At 49.4% G+C, this 22293-nt stretch overlaps 1 protein-coding gene across 1 annotated transcript in view; it reads left to right on the top strand.

Annotated features, from left to right (window-relative positions):
* gpr158a (G protein-coupled receptor 158a) overlaps window positions 1-22293 on the top strand; it is a 42430-nt gene that overhangs the window by 14404 nt on the left and 5733 nt on the right. Inside the window, exons 3-8 of the mRNA XM_047023974.1 lie at window positions 3319-3421; window positions 5462-5688; window positions 7137-7205; window positions 17991-18100; window positions 20064-20302; window positions 21835-21973. Coding sequence (XP_046879930.1) covers window positions 3319-3421; window positions 5462-5688; window positions 7137-7205; window positions 17991-18100; window positions 20064-20302; window positions 21835-21973 — 887 coding nt within the window. The remainder of the gene's footprint in view (window positions 1-3318; window positions 3422-5461; window positions 5689-7136; window positions 7206-17990; window positions 18101-20063; window positions 20303-21834; window positions 21974-22293) is intronic.

The raw sequence follows: 22293 nt of genomic DNA, 5'->3' as shown, positions 1-22293 counted from the left end.
CACACACACACGCACACGCAAGCACATACACACATGCATGTGCACGCACACACACGCATACACACTGAGCCTCAATACTTACAATAACAGTGGCTGATTCAGTAATCACCGCCATAAGAAGCGATGGTTTGGGCTCTCAGGACTCTCTCAGCACACAGAGTACAGAGGCTTACAGCAGAGTTGATTAGGGGGTGTTTGTGACCGGAAGGGCGTGGGTTTAATAGGGAAGGAGGTCTAATTAGGCTCCGGTTGCCGGTTCCTGTGCAGGTGGAAGCAGTCATGGCATCAAGTGTACTGGCAGGATGTTGATTTATACCCCAGCTCCATATCTGAGGGAGGAGAATGAGCAGAACTGCAGGCTTTCATGTCAAGGAAAGGTGTGTGTGTGTGTAATGACGTTTGTGTGTTTGTATGTGTGCGTATCGAAGTAGGTGTGTGTGTGAGTGAGAGAGGAGCGCGAGAGTGAGCAGTTTACAGTCATTACTGATCTATTTTTAGCCATACTGTAGACACATGCTCATACTTTGCATTTGGGAAAAGTCGAGGTCGCTTCTCATCTTCGATTTAAAATTCACAATCTTTCTTTCAAGCGCCCTTGATTTTCCAGGAGAGCTCCTTCAAAAACGTAAGGCAAAGTTAAGATAGTATCTCAGTGTGCTCCTTCTAAGATGGCCAACACATGTTCTGGAGGAGATTATAACGATGTGTAAGTAAGAGCCGGCGAGCGCTATTTCCGACTCCTATGGACTGTCACAAGCCCTCCATCTCCGCCCCCCCCCCTCCCCCCAGCGTTACACCGTGACGCACTCCAGTAAAAAGCCTCACATTCCTGGTCACACACGTCGCCATGGCAATTAGCGCGTCGGAGGTGTGTGACTGACAGCTGCCACAGCTGGGATGTAAATAGTGAGCGGTGGCGTTGGGAGCGGCGTTGAGCCAACGCCGCTCTTCTCACCCAGTGATATGGATCCTACTCCTCCATACACCCACAGGTGTTATGTATATGAGAGATCAGAGCACCAGTATGGGGACCTGGGGGGTATTTAATGTCACCTGGCCGGAGTCCATTAGCTGTCCCTGTCTTTCTCCCACGTGGACAGCCCTGAAGATACCCTGTAGAAAAGTTAGTCTTACAGCCCATGGGTAGAGAAAATGTCTGTTGCTGGTCCTGGTCCGCTTCTCCTCAAATCCCATGTGACTAATGGCAGGTAGCTGGGAGCCAGGCAGCTCCATCTGGCCTCCTTCTCCTTCCAACACACTCTCGGCCCCGGCGCGCCATCAATCACCCCAGCAGAGAGCTCTGCCTGGGCTCCAGAATCCTATTTCTGGCCCTCACGCACTGTACTACCACACACGCTACACTCTACTCCTCCTCCTCCCTCCTTCCCCCACTCTCTTTTGTTCTCCTCTCTCTTGTGTCTACTCTGGCTAATGTGTAGTGACTGCATTGAAAGTGGCAGAGCGCAGCCCTGCTCGTACACGGAAGTCCTCTCTGCCAGCTGTCGGCTCAGCCCCACGCCGAAGAGGAATTGACTCCGGCGCCGAGTCACTTCACAGAGTCGAAACACCCATTCCAAGTTCAGTGGTTTCACGGCAGCGTGCGTTCGAAGCTGCGCCGTCAAACGTCATCCTGCTTTACACGGTAACATGACGTCGCACCGGAACGTTCCCTTCGGCCTTGGTGACACAGCATTCCGAGTTCTGTGCTTGTACGGCAGCGTATACGTTCGGAGCGGTGAAATCCAACGTTATCCTACTTTACGCAGTAACACGTTCAGCACACTGAGCTCCCCTCAGCTTTGGTGACACAGCAACCAGAAAGGTTCCATAAGTGTCCCGATTTGTCCTATATTCTGCAGATCAAACAGAAGCCCATGAGGCAAATGGGCCTTGGCTCTGTGTTGGCTCTGCTTCAGACTCTTGCTGCTTCAGAGGACTCTTGGCTGTGCTTTAAGCCAGTGAGAAGAACAGAAGCATCTAGGAGCTTTGTAAGGAGGGTTGAGAGAACTTAAGCAGGTTGGCACGCTCCTTTGTGTTGTCTTGGACCAAAGCGGTCCCAAAGGACATCACTACTTAGGTGCATCTGCTGGATCTCTACTTCAGGGGAGTAGCCTATTTTTAATAGCGTCTTTTAATGGCTTTGTTGAAGAGCAATGACAAGCGGCAACCATCTCGTTTGTTGATCTGATGTTGTTTATTGTTCTTTTCTTATTTTCACACCCACTCTGCGAGAAAACCCTGGTTATGAAACGTAATTGTTCCTGAAGTTGTGACTTAAATCATGTTCCTACGCGCTGCTGAGCTCATTCTGAGGAGTTTGTCTTGGGCAGGGTTGTGTATTGTTTTAAGTGCTTCAGTCACTTCTGTTTTTTGGGGGGAAAAATGTGTCCGGTAAAGGCAAACCCAGTAATGACTCTTTGTGGACCGCCTCTCGAAAGCGTCAAGTGGACGCTGCTTGACTCAGCTCCCCAGACCTTGAGACACATCCAGGAATAGCTTCCCTCTTCAGACATGCTCAGTCCAGCCCTCTGAAGAGCAGCACTGGGTCCGGTGCTCCTTGGTCTCAGATGCTTCACAGCGTTCAAGGGCCCTCAGACGCAACCGTTTGTCTGCAGCCTCTGTGGTGCTTCTGAGACCCTCATCTTAAAGGTTATTCTCATCTGGTTGTACATTCTGGAACAACCCCAGGAGTTATAAATAATAAGCAGAACACGGAGCACAAAGTTTTGTCTAAGTGACCCAATGTTACCCAGACAGACAGAAGATGTAATCAACTTCCCAGAGGAAATAGTTAATCAATAGTTCCCTAATTCAGCCAGTGAAAAAAGCCTTTTCTTAATTTAGATATTAATACATCTTGTAATTTGGCATAACGTCGTAGACAGTCTGCCTGGGATGCGCCTGGACAGCCGTCATTGGTTTCTGTTCTGACAACACAGAGAGAGAGGGAGCTAATTCAATACGTGGAGAACGTACACTTAGACAGAGAGACAGAGGGACAGAGAGAAAGAGAGAAAGAGAGAAAGAAAGAAAGAGAGAGTGATAGAACCTTAACAAGCATAGGTATTATTACATTATTTTATCTACCCTTTTTTTTTTTTTTTTTTCAGAATTGTACAATTTGTTCATTGATTACAACCCGGCTTTTTGAACTTTGTCCTGTGTCACAAAGCGTTTTTGTTCATTAGGTTGTGGAGGGTGCTGAGTTTTGAAGACAACGATTTGTACATTTCAAACATAAATGATCATAAATAATTATAAACACATATAACTGTGATAGTAATCAGAATGGTTCTTCCTCTTGTTTTCTGTCCACAGTGCTTTCCAGTGCGTGGTCATGGATTTGTGCTGGACAACTACAACTGTCACTGCAAAGCAGGTTTCTACCACCCAAACAGAGTGGCTGTCAACGGCTTCAAAAGTAAGACGTCTAAAAGATGATGTCAACTTTGTGTACACTGTAGTAACATGGCTCCCCTGATGCTGCCAACACGTGCCTCCTCTCCCTCTCTCTCCCTCCTCTGCTCCTCTCCCTCTCTCTCCCTCCTCTGCTCCTCTCCCTCTCACCCCCTCCTCTGTTCCTCTCTCTCCCCCTCCTCTGCTCCTCTCCCTCTCTCCTCCTCCTCTGCTCCTCTCTCTCCTCCTCCTCTGCTCCTCTCTCTCCCCCTCCTCTGCTCCTCTCTCTCCCCCTCCTCTGCTCCTCTCTCTCCCCCTCCTCTGCTCCTCTCCCTCTCTTCCCCTCCTCTGCTCCTCTCTCTCCCCCTCCTCTGCTCCTCTCTCTCCCCCTCCTCTGCTCTTCTCCCTCTCTCCCCCTCCTCTGCTCTTCTCCCTCTCTCCCCCTCCTCTGCTCCTCTCACTCCTCCTCCTCTGCTCCTCTCTCTCCCCCTCCTCTGCTCCTCTCCCTCTCTTCCCCTCCTCTGCTCCTCTCTCTCCCCCTCCTCTGCTCCTCTCTCTCCCCCTCCTCTGCTCCTCTCTCTCCCCCTCCTCTGCTCCTCTCCCTCTCTTCCCCTCCTCTGCTCCTCTCTCTCCCCCTCCTCTGCTCCTCTCTCTCCCCCTCCTCTGCTCCTCTCCCCCCCCCATCTCTGCACCTCAGCACTCTCTGTTCCTTTTCTCCGGCAGTCTGCCTCCACCCTTCATCCCCTTCATCCATTCCTCCCTCCACATCCAAACATGTTCCGTCACACGTAGAAAAACACAGCATGAGCTTCGTCAGAGGGACTGAACGCTCCCCTCTTTTTTGGAAGTAGGCTGCAGTGTGTGCATGTGTGTGTTTGTGTGTGTGTGTTTGTGTGTGTGAAAGGGGGGTGTGTGGGGGGTATGTGTGTGGGGGGTGTGGATGTGTGTTTGAGTGTGTCTGCTTTCGTGTGTGTGTGTGTGTGTGTGTGTGTGTGTGTGAAAGAGAGAGAACGTGAGAGTAATCTGATCCTAGTGAGAGGAGAGCCTCTCCCTAGGCAGTCTGGAGAGCCCCTGGGGCCAGGCCCAACCCTCTTCATCCCTGGAGGCCAGCCCTCCACGCTCTCCTCAGCGGAACACACCTGCCATTTGGACTTCTCTTCATCCCTTCGTTGTGCTCTCCTTCCCATGTATTGAGCCTGCGAACGTGTGGGAGAAGTTGGATCAGATTGGCAGAATATGAGTCAGCTGCTTGGACAGGGAGCCAGGAAGAGGAGCTGTGAGTCATTACTAAGGAGATAAGTGGGCCGCTTCAACGGGATCAGCATGTGCACAGTCACTGTCTTCTAAAGCAGCAGGGAAAAGGGACCACTGTGAGGAATAAGAGTTTTGAATGGCTGTTTCTAAAGGTTTTGGAGTCCCATGTCCCATGTTATTGTCTACTGGTGTAACTTGCTTCGAAAACAGGCTGTCTATCATGTGTACGGCTTGAGAGCTTGTCTATTTTCATCCGAGCCCTCCCTCCATCCCACCCCATGCATCCATACACCCACCCCTCCCTCCTTCCCCTCACCTGCCCTTCCTCAAGGCCATCCTTCCAGCCAAGGAGTCTCAAGCAGTCCCCAGAGTGAGAGATAGAGCAACACTAGCATGTTTTCTGTGTGCCGTAGCCATGTGTATTCTCCATGTGTATTCTCAGGGGAGGCCGCGAGCCATCATCTCTCTGCGTTGTGCCAGAGAGTGAACAAGGAGGAACAATGTTGGTTCTCCATGTCCTCGCACACAAATCCAAGCTCTGCTGTGTAGACTGAAGGAAAAGTGCTCATATCATCCAAATCAGAATATTACTTCTAAACTTTGGGTGTAATCATTAACAAAGCATAGTCCGTGCCAATCCGAATAACGTAACCTAATATACATCTCTTTCCAACGCATCTTTCATACGTTTCAGACGGACTTTCTGAAAGGTGAAACAGGGTTTTTTGCAGGACTCGGCTTGAATGTCACCCGCTCACAGTCCCCCCCCCCCCCCCCCCCCCCCCCCCCGCTGTGTCCATCTGTCCCACAGACCCGGGGACGAAGGACAGAGCCTCCGACAGCGGCCCCAACGCGGACGAGGGCTCGTCCAGCGACTGCCTGCCCTGCAGGGAGGGCTGTGCCTACTGCAAGGACGACACGCCGTGCGTGGCGCCTGGAGACGCCGGCCTGCGCGTGGCCGTGCTCTCCTTCCAGGCCCTGGGCATGCTGCTGAGCTTCATCAGCATGGTGCTCGTGTACCGCTACCGCAGGAACAAGGTAACAGCGCGGGGCGGAGAGGGGGGGTTACGTCGTCACCGCTCCGTTTTTGGGATGTCGTTATGGGTCGATTTGAGGAACTGCAGTGTGCAAATGGTTGTTTGTTATACACGGAATCCCTTTTTGAACAGGACTAATATGTCCCTGCCACTTTTTGTGGAGTACAGCCTATTTTAACAGCCGCGTCCTTCGTTGTTATTAAGGAAAGCTGTCCCACCCACATTTGAAAACAAACCTCCTCCCCTGGATTCAATGACTGCTGAGGAATGGAAGACCGTGTGTGTGGGATTACCATTCAGATGAGGCTCATAACACACGGCCCATCTGGATGTCATTGGATGTGTGTCTGGCCATATGGACATCAAAGTGCTGCTCTGCACAACACATCATCTGATCCCACATGTGGCCGGCGCTTTCAGCAGCGCTTTGGATTCATTTTCAAACAGCACATCTGACGGTGTTGATCACCCAGGATTCAGGACCTTGGACAGGGACCAGCCGGGAAGCCTGAATATGGATGCGTAGCCCAGTGCCAGAAAAGAGAGTCAGTGATTATATATAAAGTACACAATGCATTAGTCATGCATGGTCTGGCACCGTTTGATAGCCACTTAAATAGTCCCACACTGTACTACTGAGCTAGTTCACACTTTCTGCACCGCGGTGGACCTTTGACTGTGCTTCTCAAATCCTCTTAGTGCGTCACCTAAGCAGCTGCTTGTTTCTGTCCAATAATTGGCTTCATTAAAGGCTTTGTCTTAAGTGTGAGAAATCGGAGGATTAGCCTGTTGAGATTCCCCAGCATCAGAGTCAGGACTTGATCCACTCCTGCTAACGCTCACACCTGACGAGGAACGCAGGCGTTCTGCTGCTCAGGCGTCTCCGAGACACTCTGCATCTGTGTTCCAGGCTACAGATCAGACATTTTCGTCGACAAAAGCACACAGACGTAGCGCCTATTAGGTGTTTGCAAGGCTCCCTATCTTGTCGTTTGTCAGGAACAGACTGGGGCTGTCGTGCTGAGTCCAGAGCTCATTTAGGAAGGGGTTTCGATGATGAATGTCTGTCATCCTTTATAGATGTGCGCTGGGTGCTTTGCACAATATGTACGCGCTCAAATGCAAGTCCCAGCTGTTGTGAGCTCTTTGAGAACACCCTCAAGCATTCTGTCAACTGGAGGAAGATACGAGAGCGATAGAAGTGGCATAGTAAAAGTATGAAAGGGTGAATCCTTCTACGACAGAGGCCCGGGGCAACAGCTTTTGGTTGCTGCTCTTCTTGAGTGAAAAAACAAGTTCACTACATCAGGAACATTTCATTCATATCTATCTGCCGTGCTCTAATAGGATGGTCTTCTATGAAAGTCGTTTTTTTCCTAGTGGTATGCTTTTTTGATGTCCCTTTTAAATGATCAGAAGCCAGTAAGACTGTTGTTGTGTTTCCCTCAGAGCATTCGAGCGTCCGGACTGGTCTTGCTGGAAGCCATTTTGTGTGGAACCTTGCTTCTCTACTTCCCGGTAAGTCTTACATACTCTTTGAGTTGCGTGTGTGTGCAGTAGTATAAGTGTGTGTGTACAGTATGTGTGTGCATGTGTGTAGGAGCATGTGTGTGTAGTAGTGTGTGTGTGTAGTTTGTGCACATGGCGTCACAAACCAAGCTGTGTTCTTCAGGTTACGGTGCGATAGACTGGAAAATGTACTCTACACACACCTGAGTCAATCTTTAAGCTGCTGTCGCTGTGCGGGAGACCGTTGTGCCACGTCTCATTTCCAGGATATTTCATGGACTTACCAGAGTCACTACCACGGCAATCATCTTTCCCTGTCGTTTATCTTATTCCTTTATCGTCGGTGTGTGTGTGTTTCGTATTGCACAGCACTGTCATATCTTACAATAATTAATAAGATGGATCGACCCACGCTCTGATAACATCCTAACAACTCTTAAAATGATGAACGATGGATGAATTTTACTGCTGTATATTTATTCAAGAGTTTATTCAATAGATGTTTTTTCCAGCAAGGTTACTGTACAACACACGTAGCACGGCACACTGGAGAATGTTGGTCACGTCAGGACACCCGAACCTCTCTCTTATAAATCATTAAACGTTATTTCTGATGTGATGAGATAAGCAGTGTTTTCACAGCCACGGTGTGTGTGATAAGATGGTGTTTGGCAGAGACAAACATCCCAGGGCTCGCCTGTGCCCTGCCGTAACGGTGAGATGGATGGGCCAACAGACCCAGCAACCTGTGATGGCTGCCATCTGGTGAGCGGGGCCACTCACGGTTAATGGGCACCGCACCTCTGCAGCCCTCCGATCTGCAGCACCCACAGTATCTCTCTTCCATCCTTTACATGGTGCCGTTTACACGCAGATCAGTCGTGTTGTTTCTCACTAGCCATAATGTCCACACTCATCTGCTGCAGGTTCTGCGGGAAGCTGCACGGAAACCGTTGTTTTCAGATCATGTTGGCAAGATGTGAGCTGGATGTGGATTCTGTGGAAACAAGCTGGTTTAGGCTTTCAAATCAGTGCGTTCATCTCCCATAGCTTTTCACAGATATTATATACATTTCACCAATGACAACCCAACAACTTAGCATGCATGTTATTGTATTAATAAAAACCTAATAACATTTGGTACTGGACAAATGAACAGATCAGGCCTTAACATTTCAAGCCCCCGATTATGATCACAAATGAGCAGGCTACGCTAACACATCGCATCAACCGCATTGATTTACACAGATGTGATGGTGCACTGGCCTCACTTCTGCCCGGGGCATTGGGTAATTGCAATTTAGTGGCGATCATGGGAACCTACAAGCCTGGCCTAGCCAAGGAGACTAAATGTAATTAAAGTGAACTGATTTAGAGCTAGCTAATCAATGCAATTAGCGGCGACAAGGTCCTGGAAAGTAATAATGTTTAAAAGCGAGCTGCAGCATTGGTCGGTTGGAGGCTCTTTCTTGGATGGGGGGCAGCGGTGACATCTGGTGGGGTGTCGTCCCCTGGATGTTTATTGTTAGTGGTTGTTGTTGTGGTATGTTTGCGTAACCCGGTCCACGCTCCTCGGCAACTCCTTGGTCTAGCATCATCTGCTTCCATACTGTTTTCCATAACAGCTAGCATTCCAGTCCAACCAGTGAAGCGAAATGCGCTCTGTGAAAGCAAAAAAAAAATTGTAAATTGAAATTCCGATGTAACACGCAGATTGGAAATCCCCTTATTCTGGATTGATTTAGTGAAATTCAAGTCCCCTTTAAGGCCGGCCTATCTCATTTTGATATGAATCTCTGTGTCCCTTCATGTGAAAATTGGAGCTTTTCTGCACATGAGCGTCTACGAGGCACGCTAGATTGATCTCCGCCCTGATGCATTTGCATGCCTCCCCTATGAATGTGATATGAGGCTCGCCTGCTAGGATGAGACACATCACTCCCCCCAATCTAAATATAGACACGAGAAGACATTCTCCGGTTCCTGCTGCTTCTGTCTCCGCCAGGACCGCTGCGTCTATTTTCAATAATTCCTGTGTTATTAAGGACCAAGAGACACATCTCATCCTCCTCCCTTGTCAGTCTGCTTTGTGGAGTAATGCAATTTTTTCCTCCGTCCCGTCCCCTCCCCTTCCCTCCCCCGGCACACCATCTCCCCTTTCTCCCCTTCTCCTGAGTGTGTCACATGCAATAACTTCAGCCCCTGCCTCCGACGAGGAGGGAGAGAGAAACCAAATTACGTGGAGAGCCAAAGCTGGCTATTTCTGTCTGGCCGAGGAGAGAGACGAGGGAGGGAGGGAGGGAGGGAGAGAGAGAGAGAGAGAGAGAGAGAGAGGAGAGAGAGAGAGAGAGGCAGAGCAGAGCAGACTCCCACATTTGTGATTCACAATGTGATCCCGGGATTAGCTCGCCAATCCTGTGTTTGTGTCTCGGCACGCCGTCTTATTTTGGGAGCTTGAAATCCTGAGATGGGGCCAAACAAACCCGAGTTAGGATTGCTCTTCCTCCTCACTTCACCGAGGGCCACGGGAGTTTGGGCCCCGGCCATGAAGAAGAGATCACACGGCAGGGAATGTATCAGGAAGTGAATTTTTCCAGATGCAACTTAACTTGATGTCCTCGGCCTGTCTTCTGTCTCCACATGCATCTGTCTCCGGTGGCTGTGGGGCTTGTCGTTCCTTCTCTTTATGTCCCTTTTCTTCACCTCCTCCTCCCTTCTTCCCTGCTGTGTGTCGTTCTGAACCCCACCCTTCCATCCCTGTGTGTGTGCCTCTCTCTCTCTCTCTCTCACCACCTAGCTAGGCTCTCTACCTCCAAGAAGCCCCCGGGAGGCATCCTACTGTCTGTCGACACACACACACACATTAAAAGAAAATGATTGTTAAATATTTGCAAAACTTATTTTTGCATTAATTCTATTCTTTGAATGCACAGCGAAAGCCTATAAATTCAAGGATACATTAAATAATAACATCCATACACACGCGTGTACACACACACACCACCACATGTCACATTGCACACAATGTATCCTCTTCTCTATTTCAAAGGATGCCCCCCATCCCTACCCCACCTGATCCTCTCCACTCCCCAGCCCACATCCCCCATCCTTAACCCCCCCCCTACACTGCCTACACTACCCCATTCGATCCTAGTCCCACCCCAGCACCCCCATCTCTACCCCTCCTGAGCTTCGCACCACCCCATCCTCACCACCCCACCCCAGGCAGGGTCTGCAGGCAGGGTGTCCCAGCCCATCAGGGGGCTGATGGGAAACAGTAAGACCAGGGGATAATGCATCCTGACCTGTCAGGCTATGAAACCCAGTCTGCCTGCCATTCCTCTCCAGCCTCTCTGCTTTCCATCCAAGCTGTTCTGTCGCTTTCAATCTGCCTTAAGTGGATCTGGAGGTTTGCTTCGCGTGTTTGGAGCCCTCCCTCCCTCTCTCCCTCCCTGCCCTCCCTTCCAGATTGTGCTTGCCCTGCCTGTCTAAAGTGCCGTGGCGCAAGCTTTTCGAACTCACAGATGCTGTCTCTTGCTCTCTTTCTCTCCCTCTTCCTTTGTCGCTTTTTTCTTTCTTTCTGTCTTTTTCTCTCTTTCCCTTTCAGTTTTTTCCTCTGTTTCCCTCTCCATTTCTCTTTGTGTGTCAATAGAGTGGGACAAAATAACAAGGAAATACACTGTGTGTGAGTGGGTAAGCAAGTTCTTTTAACTTTTTGTTTTTCCGTCCTCTCCTCAAATGACACCCAAACTCTCAGAGCTGAGGCGAGGACCCAGACAGGGGAACTCTGATTCCATGTGTCCCCATAACTCACTCGCCCACGCACAGACACAAGTATACCCGCCACCTACTAAGGAACTCAATTACACACATGCCAACACATTCACACACGCTAACCCCTGCACACACATCCCAGATCATGTCTGTCACAGGACCGAAAGTCTGGCTCTAGATGACGTGGGAAGGGAATTGTGGGACGCCACAGCGAGCATCTCTGGTCCTGATGGCGCAAAGTTCAACCTGGATGTAATTTACACTACGGCAACCCCTGGGGGCCTGGAGGGGAGAGACCATTACCTCCCTACCGCTGGCAGCCTCTCCCGGGAGGGAGGAAGTGTCAGCTTTCATATCAAAATGGATTCATCGCTGCTGCTCCGACTCCCCACCCCCCTACGACACACACACACACACCACCATGCCTCAACACACCCATACACACACACCACACCCTCACACACAGACCCGACCACCACCCTCCCGGCTCCACATTGTTTCAGAAATCAGGGGAACAGAGAGACAGTAGATGGGGTGGGGATCAGGAGGAGGAGGTGAGCAGGAGAAGGTGATGAGCAGGAGGAGGTGATGAGCAGGAGGAGATGAGCAAGAGGAGGAGATGAGCAGGAGGAGATGAGCAGGAGGAGGAGATGATCTGGAGGAGGTGATGAGCAGGAGGAGGTGATGAGCAGGAGGAGGTGATGAGCAGGAGGAGGTGATGAGCAGGAGGAGGTGAGCAGGAGGTGATGAGGAGGTGAGCAGGAGGAGGAAATGAGCAGGAGGAGGTGATGAGCAGGAGGAGGAAATGAGCAGGAGGAGGTGATGAGCAGGAGGAGGTGATGAGCAGGAGGGGACAGACATGAGGCTGGACCGGATATGGCAGAGGCTGTGTCAAAACATTCAAAGTGGTGTGATAGGTGTGTTGTGACATTATAGGCCCCCGGGCTACAGGAATCCATTCCCCAGCCCTCACACAGGGACAGGCAGGCAGACATGTGAAATTAACCAGAGTGATTTGTTCTTTTTGCCCTCCTGGGTAGTGGGACTGTAGAATGAGATCGCAGTTCGGCATGACATAGTCAACCATCTTAGACAAACTATTTCAGGTCCCACTTGGAAAGTTAATAGAATCCCCTTGAACACCTCACAGGCTGTACAACAACAGTTTTGGAGTAACTGTGTTTTCACTACCAGTTAGATATTTAGTCTGTTGGACATTTCGTAAAGGCAAGGGAAATGTAAGTCTGAATTTGGCACGGCATTGGCTGGCAGGGTCAGGAAAATGGTCTGTACACTCTAGTTACGATGCTAAATAGTAAATGTTAGATTTGACAACGAGCTGTCTCCAGAATGTTCTCCTCCTAGCTGAAATAATAACTCCAAAAGACAGAACTCACCCCGAGAAGCCTGACCCTTTAATTATTTAAAGCCTCTTCTTCTGAGAGGTGGAAATCTTATACTCCGACTGGAAGGTCAAGCCCTGGAATGACTGTGTGCCTCCACGCCACGGTCTTTGCAGTAGCGTTACGGTATGCAAAACGAGAAAGAACGTTCGAGTGACCCGCGCTGCGAGATCGATCCCAGGAGTCGCTCGCTCTGACCTTGAAAAGAGGAGCCATTGTACTGGGATCAATCCCCTGAGACTTCACCCTCCCTATCGATCTCTCCATCTCATTTAAATCTTGATTGTGTACGCATCACAGGTCTATTACATGCACCGGTACTCTGTGTTAGTGCAAGCTTGCCATGTTGTTGTACTCACCGAATCCACTCACTCCCTCACGGTCTCTAATTAGTTCGATACCTCCTCAGCCTGCCAATGCAGGAGCTAATTATCGCGAGCGCTGTAGCACAAAATGACTTTTTGTGCATTACCCGGGTGGGTTTCGAATGTTGGCGTCGGGTGGGTAGAGGAGACGAGGTACCAGCCATGCGTGAGAAGGAGGATCGTGGACTGTGAATAGAAGGATTCGTCTTCGGCAGTGAAAGATTGTTAGTGACTGCATCGTTGATATTGTCAGTGCTTAGGCTACACATTCAGTTTTGTGTTGTTGCTGTACGGGGTCATAGTATCTTTCGTTCATATTCACGGTTTGAAACCAGAGTTGAAAGGAGCCGCAGGAAAAAATATAACCCACACAGACATAATCAACTAGTCTCACCCACTGAAAGGATCCGGGTCTGTTGGGAACCCAATCCAGCAGAGACGAACGACTCCGAAAAAAACCCTCATCGCTTTAATGAAGACGATAATTCGTCGACTCACAGGGGCTAACCGCTAGTGCCCTCAGCTCCCAAGACTCTGGTCACACCACAGCTGTGAGACTTCCCGCCTTCTCACGTGTGGAGAGGGGGACGGACTGTGCCCTGTCTGGCCATGCCTAACGGGGGCTGTCCTCGGGGGGGGGGGGGGGGGGGGGGGGGGGGGGGGGTTGAAGCCTCTGAAGACCCACGTGGCTGGGAAGGTTTGGGAAGGGTAGTGCAACTTCACCGCTAGCTCACGCGCATGAGCTGCAGAAAGAGGGTGCTTTTTGATTTTAGAAGTGGGGTATTTGTGCCTGCACGTGAGCATGATTCTCAGAGAACACACACACACAGACATGCACACACACTCACGCACGGATCCCTTTGCCAGCTTTGTGTTGTCCTCCAGAAATGTGTAAGCAGAGAATGAGAACCAGTGGAGCGATGCTAGCTACAGTGGGGTGTCAAGCTGTTGGGCTGTCTGTTGCTGTCTGGACTGTGCTGCAGAACAACAGCACCGTTACCCAGTCTCTCCTTGGGAGGCAGTGGAACCACGTCATGTAAACACATGCACAAGCAAGCACCAATAAACAAAGACCTCTCACACTTTTCTCACACAAAATTACCATTGGCTGTGGATAGGCAGATTAAATGAAACGTTCTTACATCTACAATATGATGTTACTGGTTACCTTTCTGTATGGTAGATGCACACACTAGACTAAGGCTCAGGATGGTTTGATGTAGGCCGATAATTTTCATATTGAACAACATTTTAAATGGCATGTTAAAACATTTCCCCAGGAAAGTATGTGTTGGTCCTGTCCCTCTTCCTCTCTTGGTGGAGTTTTCCCTCAGGGATTGTGGTGTTGTGATTCCCCAGGTTCTGGAAAAACAAGTTGTGCTGTGTTTCATTTCCACATGAGAGGGCTGTGTTAGGGAGGGAGGAGCGTGGGGGGGGGCTGGGGGAGGGCTGGGGGGTGAGGTGTTTGGGAGGGAGGAGAGTTAGATCACCAGATGAGACAGGGCAACAAGTCACGCACACACCTGGGACCTCACCTCTTTGTCTGGGTCAGAAACACAAACAACGAAAACAAATGCCCCTGCGCAATAGCAACAAATAAATACATTGAAAATGGCGTAATTATTGTTGATCGTTCTCAATCCGTTCTAGATGAAGCTATCTGATCGTTGCCTCAATTTTCTGCTCCTTCCAAACCCATTGCCCACTGTCTGGGTCGGAAACCAGAGTGCTGGATGGACCAGGGCAGCTGAGGATGTTAATAATGCTCTTAAGATACTGATGTCCTTAAAGTATAAGTTTCCCCGCAATCATCACACACACACACTTTCACAGACAGACACACACACATTCACAGGCAGGCACACACACGTGCACATACAACAACCTATCCCTTTACATTCCCCGGCGGCTGAGTCCAAAGTTCCCTGCACTTAGCATTGATTATTAATGAAAGGTTTAAAAGGAGAGAGAGAAGGAAGGAGGGAGAAAAAAGGGAGGGAGGGATGGGTCTTCCACTTTATACATGCTGGTATTAAGGGCAGCTTAAACATCAGCACCCTCTTGTTCTCAAAAACCTTTCCAAAGAAAATGGCTGATCCAGAATGTGGACCTAGTCAAGAGAATAGGTTTCAGCAGAACTTGAAAAATGAAAGGTGGGGGGGGGGGGTTGAGGTTATGTGTGTGTGTGTGTGTATGTGTTGGAGGTGAAGGATATCCTGTTGGATCAAATTTACAGCAGAGGGTTGAGAGCCCAGTGGGATATATTTAAGATCTTATCTTTCAGAAAATACCTCATTTCTGCTTTGTGCTGCTTTGAAAGAGTTTTGACCAGAAGATTCTCAGAACACGCTTTACAAGGACTGCCGCTTCTACGAACAATAATGCCCAGAAAGAAACTCATATGTGCTTCTTGTAATTCGTGGAGCTACACCATAGTGTTGTATGTCATACACACTTGTCTGGACCGTACACCTACAACCAACAACAATAAGCAGAGCCACAGTGCGAAAACATGACATCTGGGATTCCAGACATGGGTAAAGCCATGCTGTGAGCATGTGACATTTTCTGGGAAGGTGTTGTGGTCCTGGATGTCCCATGGTGACCCTAGCTGCCTGCTCGGGCCCTGTTCATTCCCATTAGACTAAAGACATGCGTCAGCCAGTTGCTCAGTGCCTTTTCAGCCCTCTGCCTCTCTCTCCTCCTCTCTTCTCCTCTGTCTCTGTCTATCTATTCTCCTCTTTGTTTTCTCTGTCTCTGTATCTCCTCCTCTCTCTTCGTCCCCCTGTCTCTCTCTCCCCTCCTCTCTTCATCTCGGTCTCTGTCTATCAATCGTCTTCTCCGTTTCTCTCTCTCTATCTCTCCTCTCTCTTCGTCTCTCTCTGTCGCTCCTCTCTCTTTCATCGCTCTGTGTTTTTGGCTCCACCCTTCTCTTCCTCCCTGTCACACGCAAGTGCACCAAGGATCTGAGGTTGGAACTCTTCCCTTGAAAAACTTGTAGTGTAACAACTTCCATTTTGCATGTGTGCGTGCAATGATGTGTGTGTGCGGTTGGCACGTGTACCGTGTATTAAACATGTAAGCAGCATGTAACTCAGAGGGAGCGTATAGTGCAGGGTTTTACACCTGAGCGGATCTCCAGAAAGTAGCTTAGCTCCCCGGTGTTGCCAAGTCGCGTCTGGCTACCCTGTGACTCCAAGCGAATGACAACGTGGGTCTCTGTCCCCCAAGAGGCCCAGGCTGTCCCCTAACTGACTCACGCCTAGCTGGCAAAAACATTCACATGCCTGCGTCTTCTCTGCAGCCTGGGGGAACGTATTGAAGTCTCTGCTAATCCGATTAACATTAACAATCGCAGCACATCTGCAATGCACAGATAATTAAGGTTTATTTATTTATTATGTTATTTTTTTTAGATCTTTTTTTTTCACCCTTTTTATGTTCTGGGAGACCATCCGTTTGCTGTCATGTTTGCTTGGGCATCAGTTCAGTGGGTTTCCGTGGCTCTATACCAACATGAAGAGAACTCATCCATGTTTGATTGAATTAGCTATTGAGTGAAAGCATAGAATATCCCTTTTTTGCTTCATCATTGATTTACTTTTACTGTCAAAGCCACGCGATTACCATAATGTAAGCTCATGGTCATGTGAAAAACACTGAAAAATTCACTGTAAGTTCACAATTTCCAAGCAGGAAGAGTGCTCTGGTGTTGTACTGTACTACTGTACTAGCCTACTGGTGGATTAGTTTACTAGAACCAGGATGTTTAGTGGATCTTCCACTCCAACCTTACTAAGCGTGGACACCCAGCTATCCACTCATTTTCTGGGAGCAGGTTTTAGACCCCTGTTTTCTTGAACACACTAATCAGTCGGAAGTAAGACTAACTGCACAGTTACGTGCTGCAAAGTGGCTACATTCAGCTACATTGGTTTTAACTAAGAGGGGCTTGGAGCCAGAGGCTACAAAATATTGAATTGGAATCCACACAAGATAGTGATAAATGAAATGCTTTATAAAACCTTTTAGTTGATTTTTTTGCCAGTCAATCCAGATCTGTTTGAGCTAGACCTCTGCTCCCTTCACAAGGATCGTAGAACTTAATTATGTCCAAATAGACAGTTACTTCAAACACTGCTGAGCAATTAATCTACACGGAAGCAGTTGGGCTAATCAATCCAATGGACTCACATTCAGGGAAGTGGGAAGGCAGGCACAGCCTTATTGGATTACACAGAGAGAGCGTTTCCTCCCACACACACACACACACACACTCACACACACACACACACACACACACACACACACACACACGCATACACTTACACAAACAGACGCAGACATACGCACACACACACATTCACACGCATACACACACAGTCTCACACACACGCATATGGACACACACATGCGCACGCACACACACAGACACACACACACACATGCGCACGCACACAGACACACACACACACATGGTCACGCACACAGACACACACACACACATGGTCACGCACACAGACATACACACACACATGGTCACGCACACTGATCTCGATGCTGTGGAGGTCTGTCGGAGGACTCGGCACAGCTGTGAGCCTCGTTTTCAATTACAGCTCTCGTCTGGGGCACACTGCCTCATTTCAGAGAGAGCAGACATCCTCTGAATATAGGAGGATATACATCTACACACACACACACACACTAACAATGAGAGATCAATGTCAAGACAGATTTTGTCGTGGATTTTCCTGATATTATTGATACAGTTTCATATTGTGTGTGATCTACAGACTAAAAGTGAACTGCCAGGTTGGGTGTGAAACAGATAGACTGCAAAACATACATCGTTTAGGAGTTTAGGGTGGACAAAGTTCAAGCACCGACTGCAGAGACGAATAAGTAGAGATGAATCAGCACTCCCAATGTTTGGAGCGCACTGTGTTTGGAGCGTCAGAGCAGCAGGCTAACGCGAGCGCTGGGTCAAAGCTCCCAGAGACACAAGCACATTACCATCCCAACAGAAAAGCCACCCAGCATTGGGGCACCACCGCTTCTCTGTTTACCCTTTCTGAAACGACCCTGTGAGCTCTAGAGAAGAGCTTCGGGGATAGTCATATCTTCGTCCTCGGTTCAAAGGTCAAGGGCGGGAAGCCGTGATGCCCCGTCAGAGTTTGCCGTGTAAACGACTGACACGACAGGCAGAGGAGGAGCTCTAACCTGAGCCCCGGCTCCCCTGTGTCTGCCCACAGGTGGTGATTCTCTACTTCCAGCCCAGCATATTCCGCTGCATCTTGCTGAGATGGGTCCGCCTGCTCGGCTTCGCCACCGTCTACGGGACTCTGACCCTCAAGCTGTACAGGTAAACTCCTCTGTTCACACCCCCACACACACACCGTCCACATGCCGACAGAATGTCAGCGGATGCGTCTGCATGTGTTGAGCAACCCAGTGATTCACGGTGGGGGAGAGGGGGAGGGGGGGGGGGTGTCTGGATGGGTGTACAGAAATAGGTTGGCTGTGTTCTAAGCACGGGGGCGTTGGATAGGGCCTCGGGTGATCCAGGTACCTAAGTGCGCCTGTGCCCAATTACAGTCTACCTTTGCAGTTTTAATCTTTGGGGTCGCTATGTTCCTCACGCTCTGGTTTCCCTCGGCGATGGCGATCCAAAGGAAATAGAGGTCACTCGACCGTGTGCTGCTTGTTCTCTATTGGAGTGGACTTTTTGTTTCCTACCTTAATGTAATTCACTTTTTGAGTGCTTACTAATCATCACACAGCCTCCTGCATTATTGCAACCTTGTTTTAAAGGACCCAGGCTATCCTGATTTAAAGTGATGCTCCTCTATAAATGTTAGAACTGGATTTGATAGATAAACAACACAGTCAGGGTTCCATGTAATTCCCTGGTCCGGCGTTAATGGGTAGCTTGAATTGAGAAATCTTGGCTGGATCATCAGAGGTCCATTCAGAATCGAGATTTACGACCTTGTTAGGAAAGATGGAGAGTTGCCCAGTTAGTTAAGGAGGGGATCTGACCAAAACCAGCAACATCAACACCAACAAAACCAACTGCTCAGTCTCAATTTAAACTTTCTTATCGAATGGGGAGCCATGCCAAGAGATAGGGGGGGAGAGAAAGTGAGGGGGAAAAAAAACTGAGGGAGAAAGAAAGAAATAGACAGACAGAGCGAGTGCGAGAGCTTCTCTTCAGCGGAGAGGAGAGCTGTGGGAGGAGGCGGGGAAGGAGGAGGAGGGTTAGCGCCTGTTTTAAGGCTGTTAATGAGACAAGGGCTGCTGTGTTTAAGAGGCAGAGGAGCATGATGGGAGTCTGCCACTTTAGGCCGTCGTGGCAGGTGAGCATGTCCAACGGGCCCTAATGAAGGGCTTTGCTGAGGAGAAGGGATGGGAGTTTTTAGCACCTGGCTAATCGACGTGGGAGCGCTCCGTACCCGAGGAGGTGAAACTTTAGCCTGGCTCTGCCCTCCTACGTACTTCCGCTCAATTTGGATTTTGCTTCTGTACTAGGTCTGGGATGTCGGTTCTGAAGTCAGTTTCCAGAAACATATTTTTTGTAGGTCCAATCAGAGAACAGAGGGAGTGGCTGAGACGATGACGTTAATGTTGTGCACTTGTTTGAGTAGTTCAGTAATGGCGGCGGAGAAAGATGCGAGCAAAACTATTCTGCCGTTGTGGCAACGCTGCCGAATATAGGTTAAAGCCGGAGCAAGAACATTCCTTGCTGAGTTTTGTTGGTGGCCATGATGTTGTGGACCTCCTCCCCACGGGGTTCGGGAAAAGTTTGATTTTCCAGCTACGGCAGCTAGCTCCGTTACAGTAGTGGTGAAGGAGTTGGCTAAGGCAAACGCTTGCGATTGGTTATGGCAAATCAGAGTGGCTCTAGGCGGATCCAATAGTTTTAAACTTCAACAGAGGACCCGCCTTCAAGGAAGTTAACGTTTGTCAATCGAGACATCCCAGACCCTCTGTACAAATGAAATGTACGAGGGTCTGGTTAGTAAAACTTAGCACATTGTACAGATCCATTTTGGATAGGCCCTCATTAAGGGCATGCAGAGCACCCTTCATCAATGTGTCGGACAGTTAGAGTTTGATAACGAGGACTGTCCTCTACGCTGGAAGGTTTAAGGAGCCCTCTGATTCCTTCAGCGCCCCCCCAACATTAATTTGGGATTAACTGTCTGTGTGGAAAGACTTTTAAATACAGCACAGATGCTACAAATGAAGGAAATTCGACTCAGACTTTATCATTTGTTTTTGAGCATGGTGATGAAAGCGTCACATGATGACGTGTCCATTCCCAGGGTGCTGAAGGTGTTCCTGTCGCGGACGGCCCAGAGAATCCCCTACATGACCAGCTGGCGGGTGCTGCGTCTCCTGGGCATCATCCTGCTCATCGTCTGTTGGTTCCTGGTGGCCTGGACCTCGGCCGTCTGCCAGAACCTGGACAGGAACCTGGCTCTGATCGCCGTGGGCTACACCCCCGACGGGCTGCAGTTCAGCATGTGTCTGCTGGACCGCTGGGATTACATGATGGCTGTCGGTGGGTGGAGGTTTACTGTGCTGCTCTGTGGGAGGTGGGGGGGGGAGGGTGGAGGTGGGTGGAGGTTTACTGTGCTGCTCTGTGGGAGGTGGGGGGGGGGGGGGGGTGGAGGTGGGTGGAGGTCTACTGTGCTGCTCTGTGGGAGGTGGTGGGGTGGGACGGGGTGAGAGGGTGGAGGTGGGTGGAGGTTTACTGTGCTGCTCTGTGGGAGGTGGTGGGGTGGGGCGGGGTGAGAGGGTGGAGGTGGGTGGAGGTTTACTGTGCTGCTCTGTGGGAGGTGGGGGGGGAGGGTGGAGGTGGGTGGAGGTAACTGCGCCGACCTGTGTGTGGGGGACTGAAGGTTGGTGTTTAGTGGAAGAAAGAGTGAGACCAAAGAGGAGAGTGAGAAAGAGACAAAGTGGGGAGACACAAAGAGACATAGAGAGAGATGAAGACACAGAGAGAAAGTGAGACACAGAGAGGGAGATACACACACACATGGAGAGAGAAAGGAGAGAGAGAGAGAGAGAGAGAGAGAGAGAGAGAGAGAGAGAGAGAGACATACAGTACCCATGCAGACATGATGATGGCATAAGGAAGACAGTTACAAAAAATCCAACCAACTCATAGAGAAGTAGAAGTTGTGAAGTGCAGTGAAAAAAGCAGATCTGTTTTTAGCATGCCTCTGCTGACTCCGAAGGTTCCAAGGTCTTTTCAAATTGAGCGATGGCCCTGTTTTAGCATTTGGGAAACAGGTGTTCCTTTACAGTTACAAAGAGTGATCTTATGAAGTTCAACATTTTGTAGTTTCTGGAAGGGTTGGAACACGAAGACCTGAAGCCACGAATATCTTTGAATAATGTGTTCATTTAGGGGACGCATTTCATCCAACGAATTGAACCTTCTTGATCCACAGTCAAATAGTCTATCACTGAGCTGTAACCCAACCAAACCCACTCTTATGCGTGCAGCTACGTTGATCTTCCTACGTTTTTCATAAGGAAGAAGAGGAAACCTGTTACAGCATGCAGCGTTACGCTCTAACAGAGCAAGTGATGGATCTAAGTCCTCAAGGCCCTAATATAAACAGTCTGCAGATCATCCTGCTGTGCTGTGTACATTGTCCACATCACGTCAAGCCTGGGTGAGCTCCTATCCATGGAGACCAGGGCCGTGAATGTCAACATCATGGGGACAGATTTTCATGGTAAAAGCAGACATTTATCGCTGTCAACTACCCAAAAGCCATCACACGGACTTGTCAAGAGGACTGTGGGGAAATTCACTATACCCAGACAGACAGCTACAACTCCATATGCAATTGTCAGACGGCACCTAGAGAACACATCTGTTACCACCAGGTTTTAAGGCATTTATAGAACACGTCATTTCCAACAAGTTCTACGCTGTATTTCTCTGGGTATTCACAGATGGAGAAGATTGATGGCCAGCCTCTATGTATTAACCTCTATTACTGGTCTGTGCTACTGCTCTGGACGGGCAGGTATCAGCCACCTTTGCGTTGACCCGACTCTACTTCCTGTTTCCTGTAGCTGAGTTCCTGTTCCTGCTGTGGGCGGTGTACCTGTGCTTCGCCGTGAGGACGGTGCCTTCGGCGTTCCACGAGCCCCGCTACATGGCCATAGCCGTCCACAACGAGCTGGTCCTGTCCGCCATATTTCACATCATCAGGTAACACCGTAACCTACATATTTGTCAAAACGGCGTGTGTGTGAGGAAGGGTTGAAGACGAGGGGGGGGGGGGGGGGGGAGAGGGGGGGGGCTCTGTCAATCTATAAAGACTTAGATGAAGCTGCACAACGCACATTTTGTACAAAACCTTGGGGTGGGTAAGACTGTATGTGGCTTGTTATATCTTCACAGGTATTCACTTAGCAGATGTTCTAGTTGACGTCCTTTAATGCTTCTATCCAAGAGGGAGTTTTTATTGCATTCAAATATGCCCCTTTCTCCCTCCCCAGTGTATGTTTCATGTGTATTTAAATGAGATG

The sequence above is a fragment of the Hypomesus transpacificus genome, chromosome 8 (assembly GCF_021917145.1).
Source record: "Hypomesus transpacificus isolate Combined female chromosome 8, fHypTra1, whole genome shotgun sequence".
NCBI lineage: Eukaryota > Metazoa > Chordata > Actinopteri > Osmeriformes > Osmeridae > Hypomesus > Hypomesus transpacificus.
Note: the sequence above shows the minus strand (reverse complement) of the source record. Positions and strands in the feature narration are given on the sequence as shown.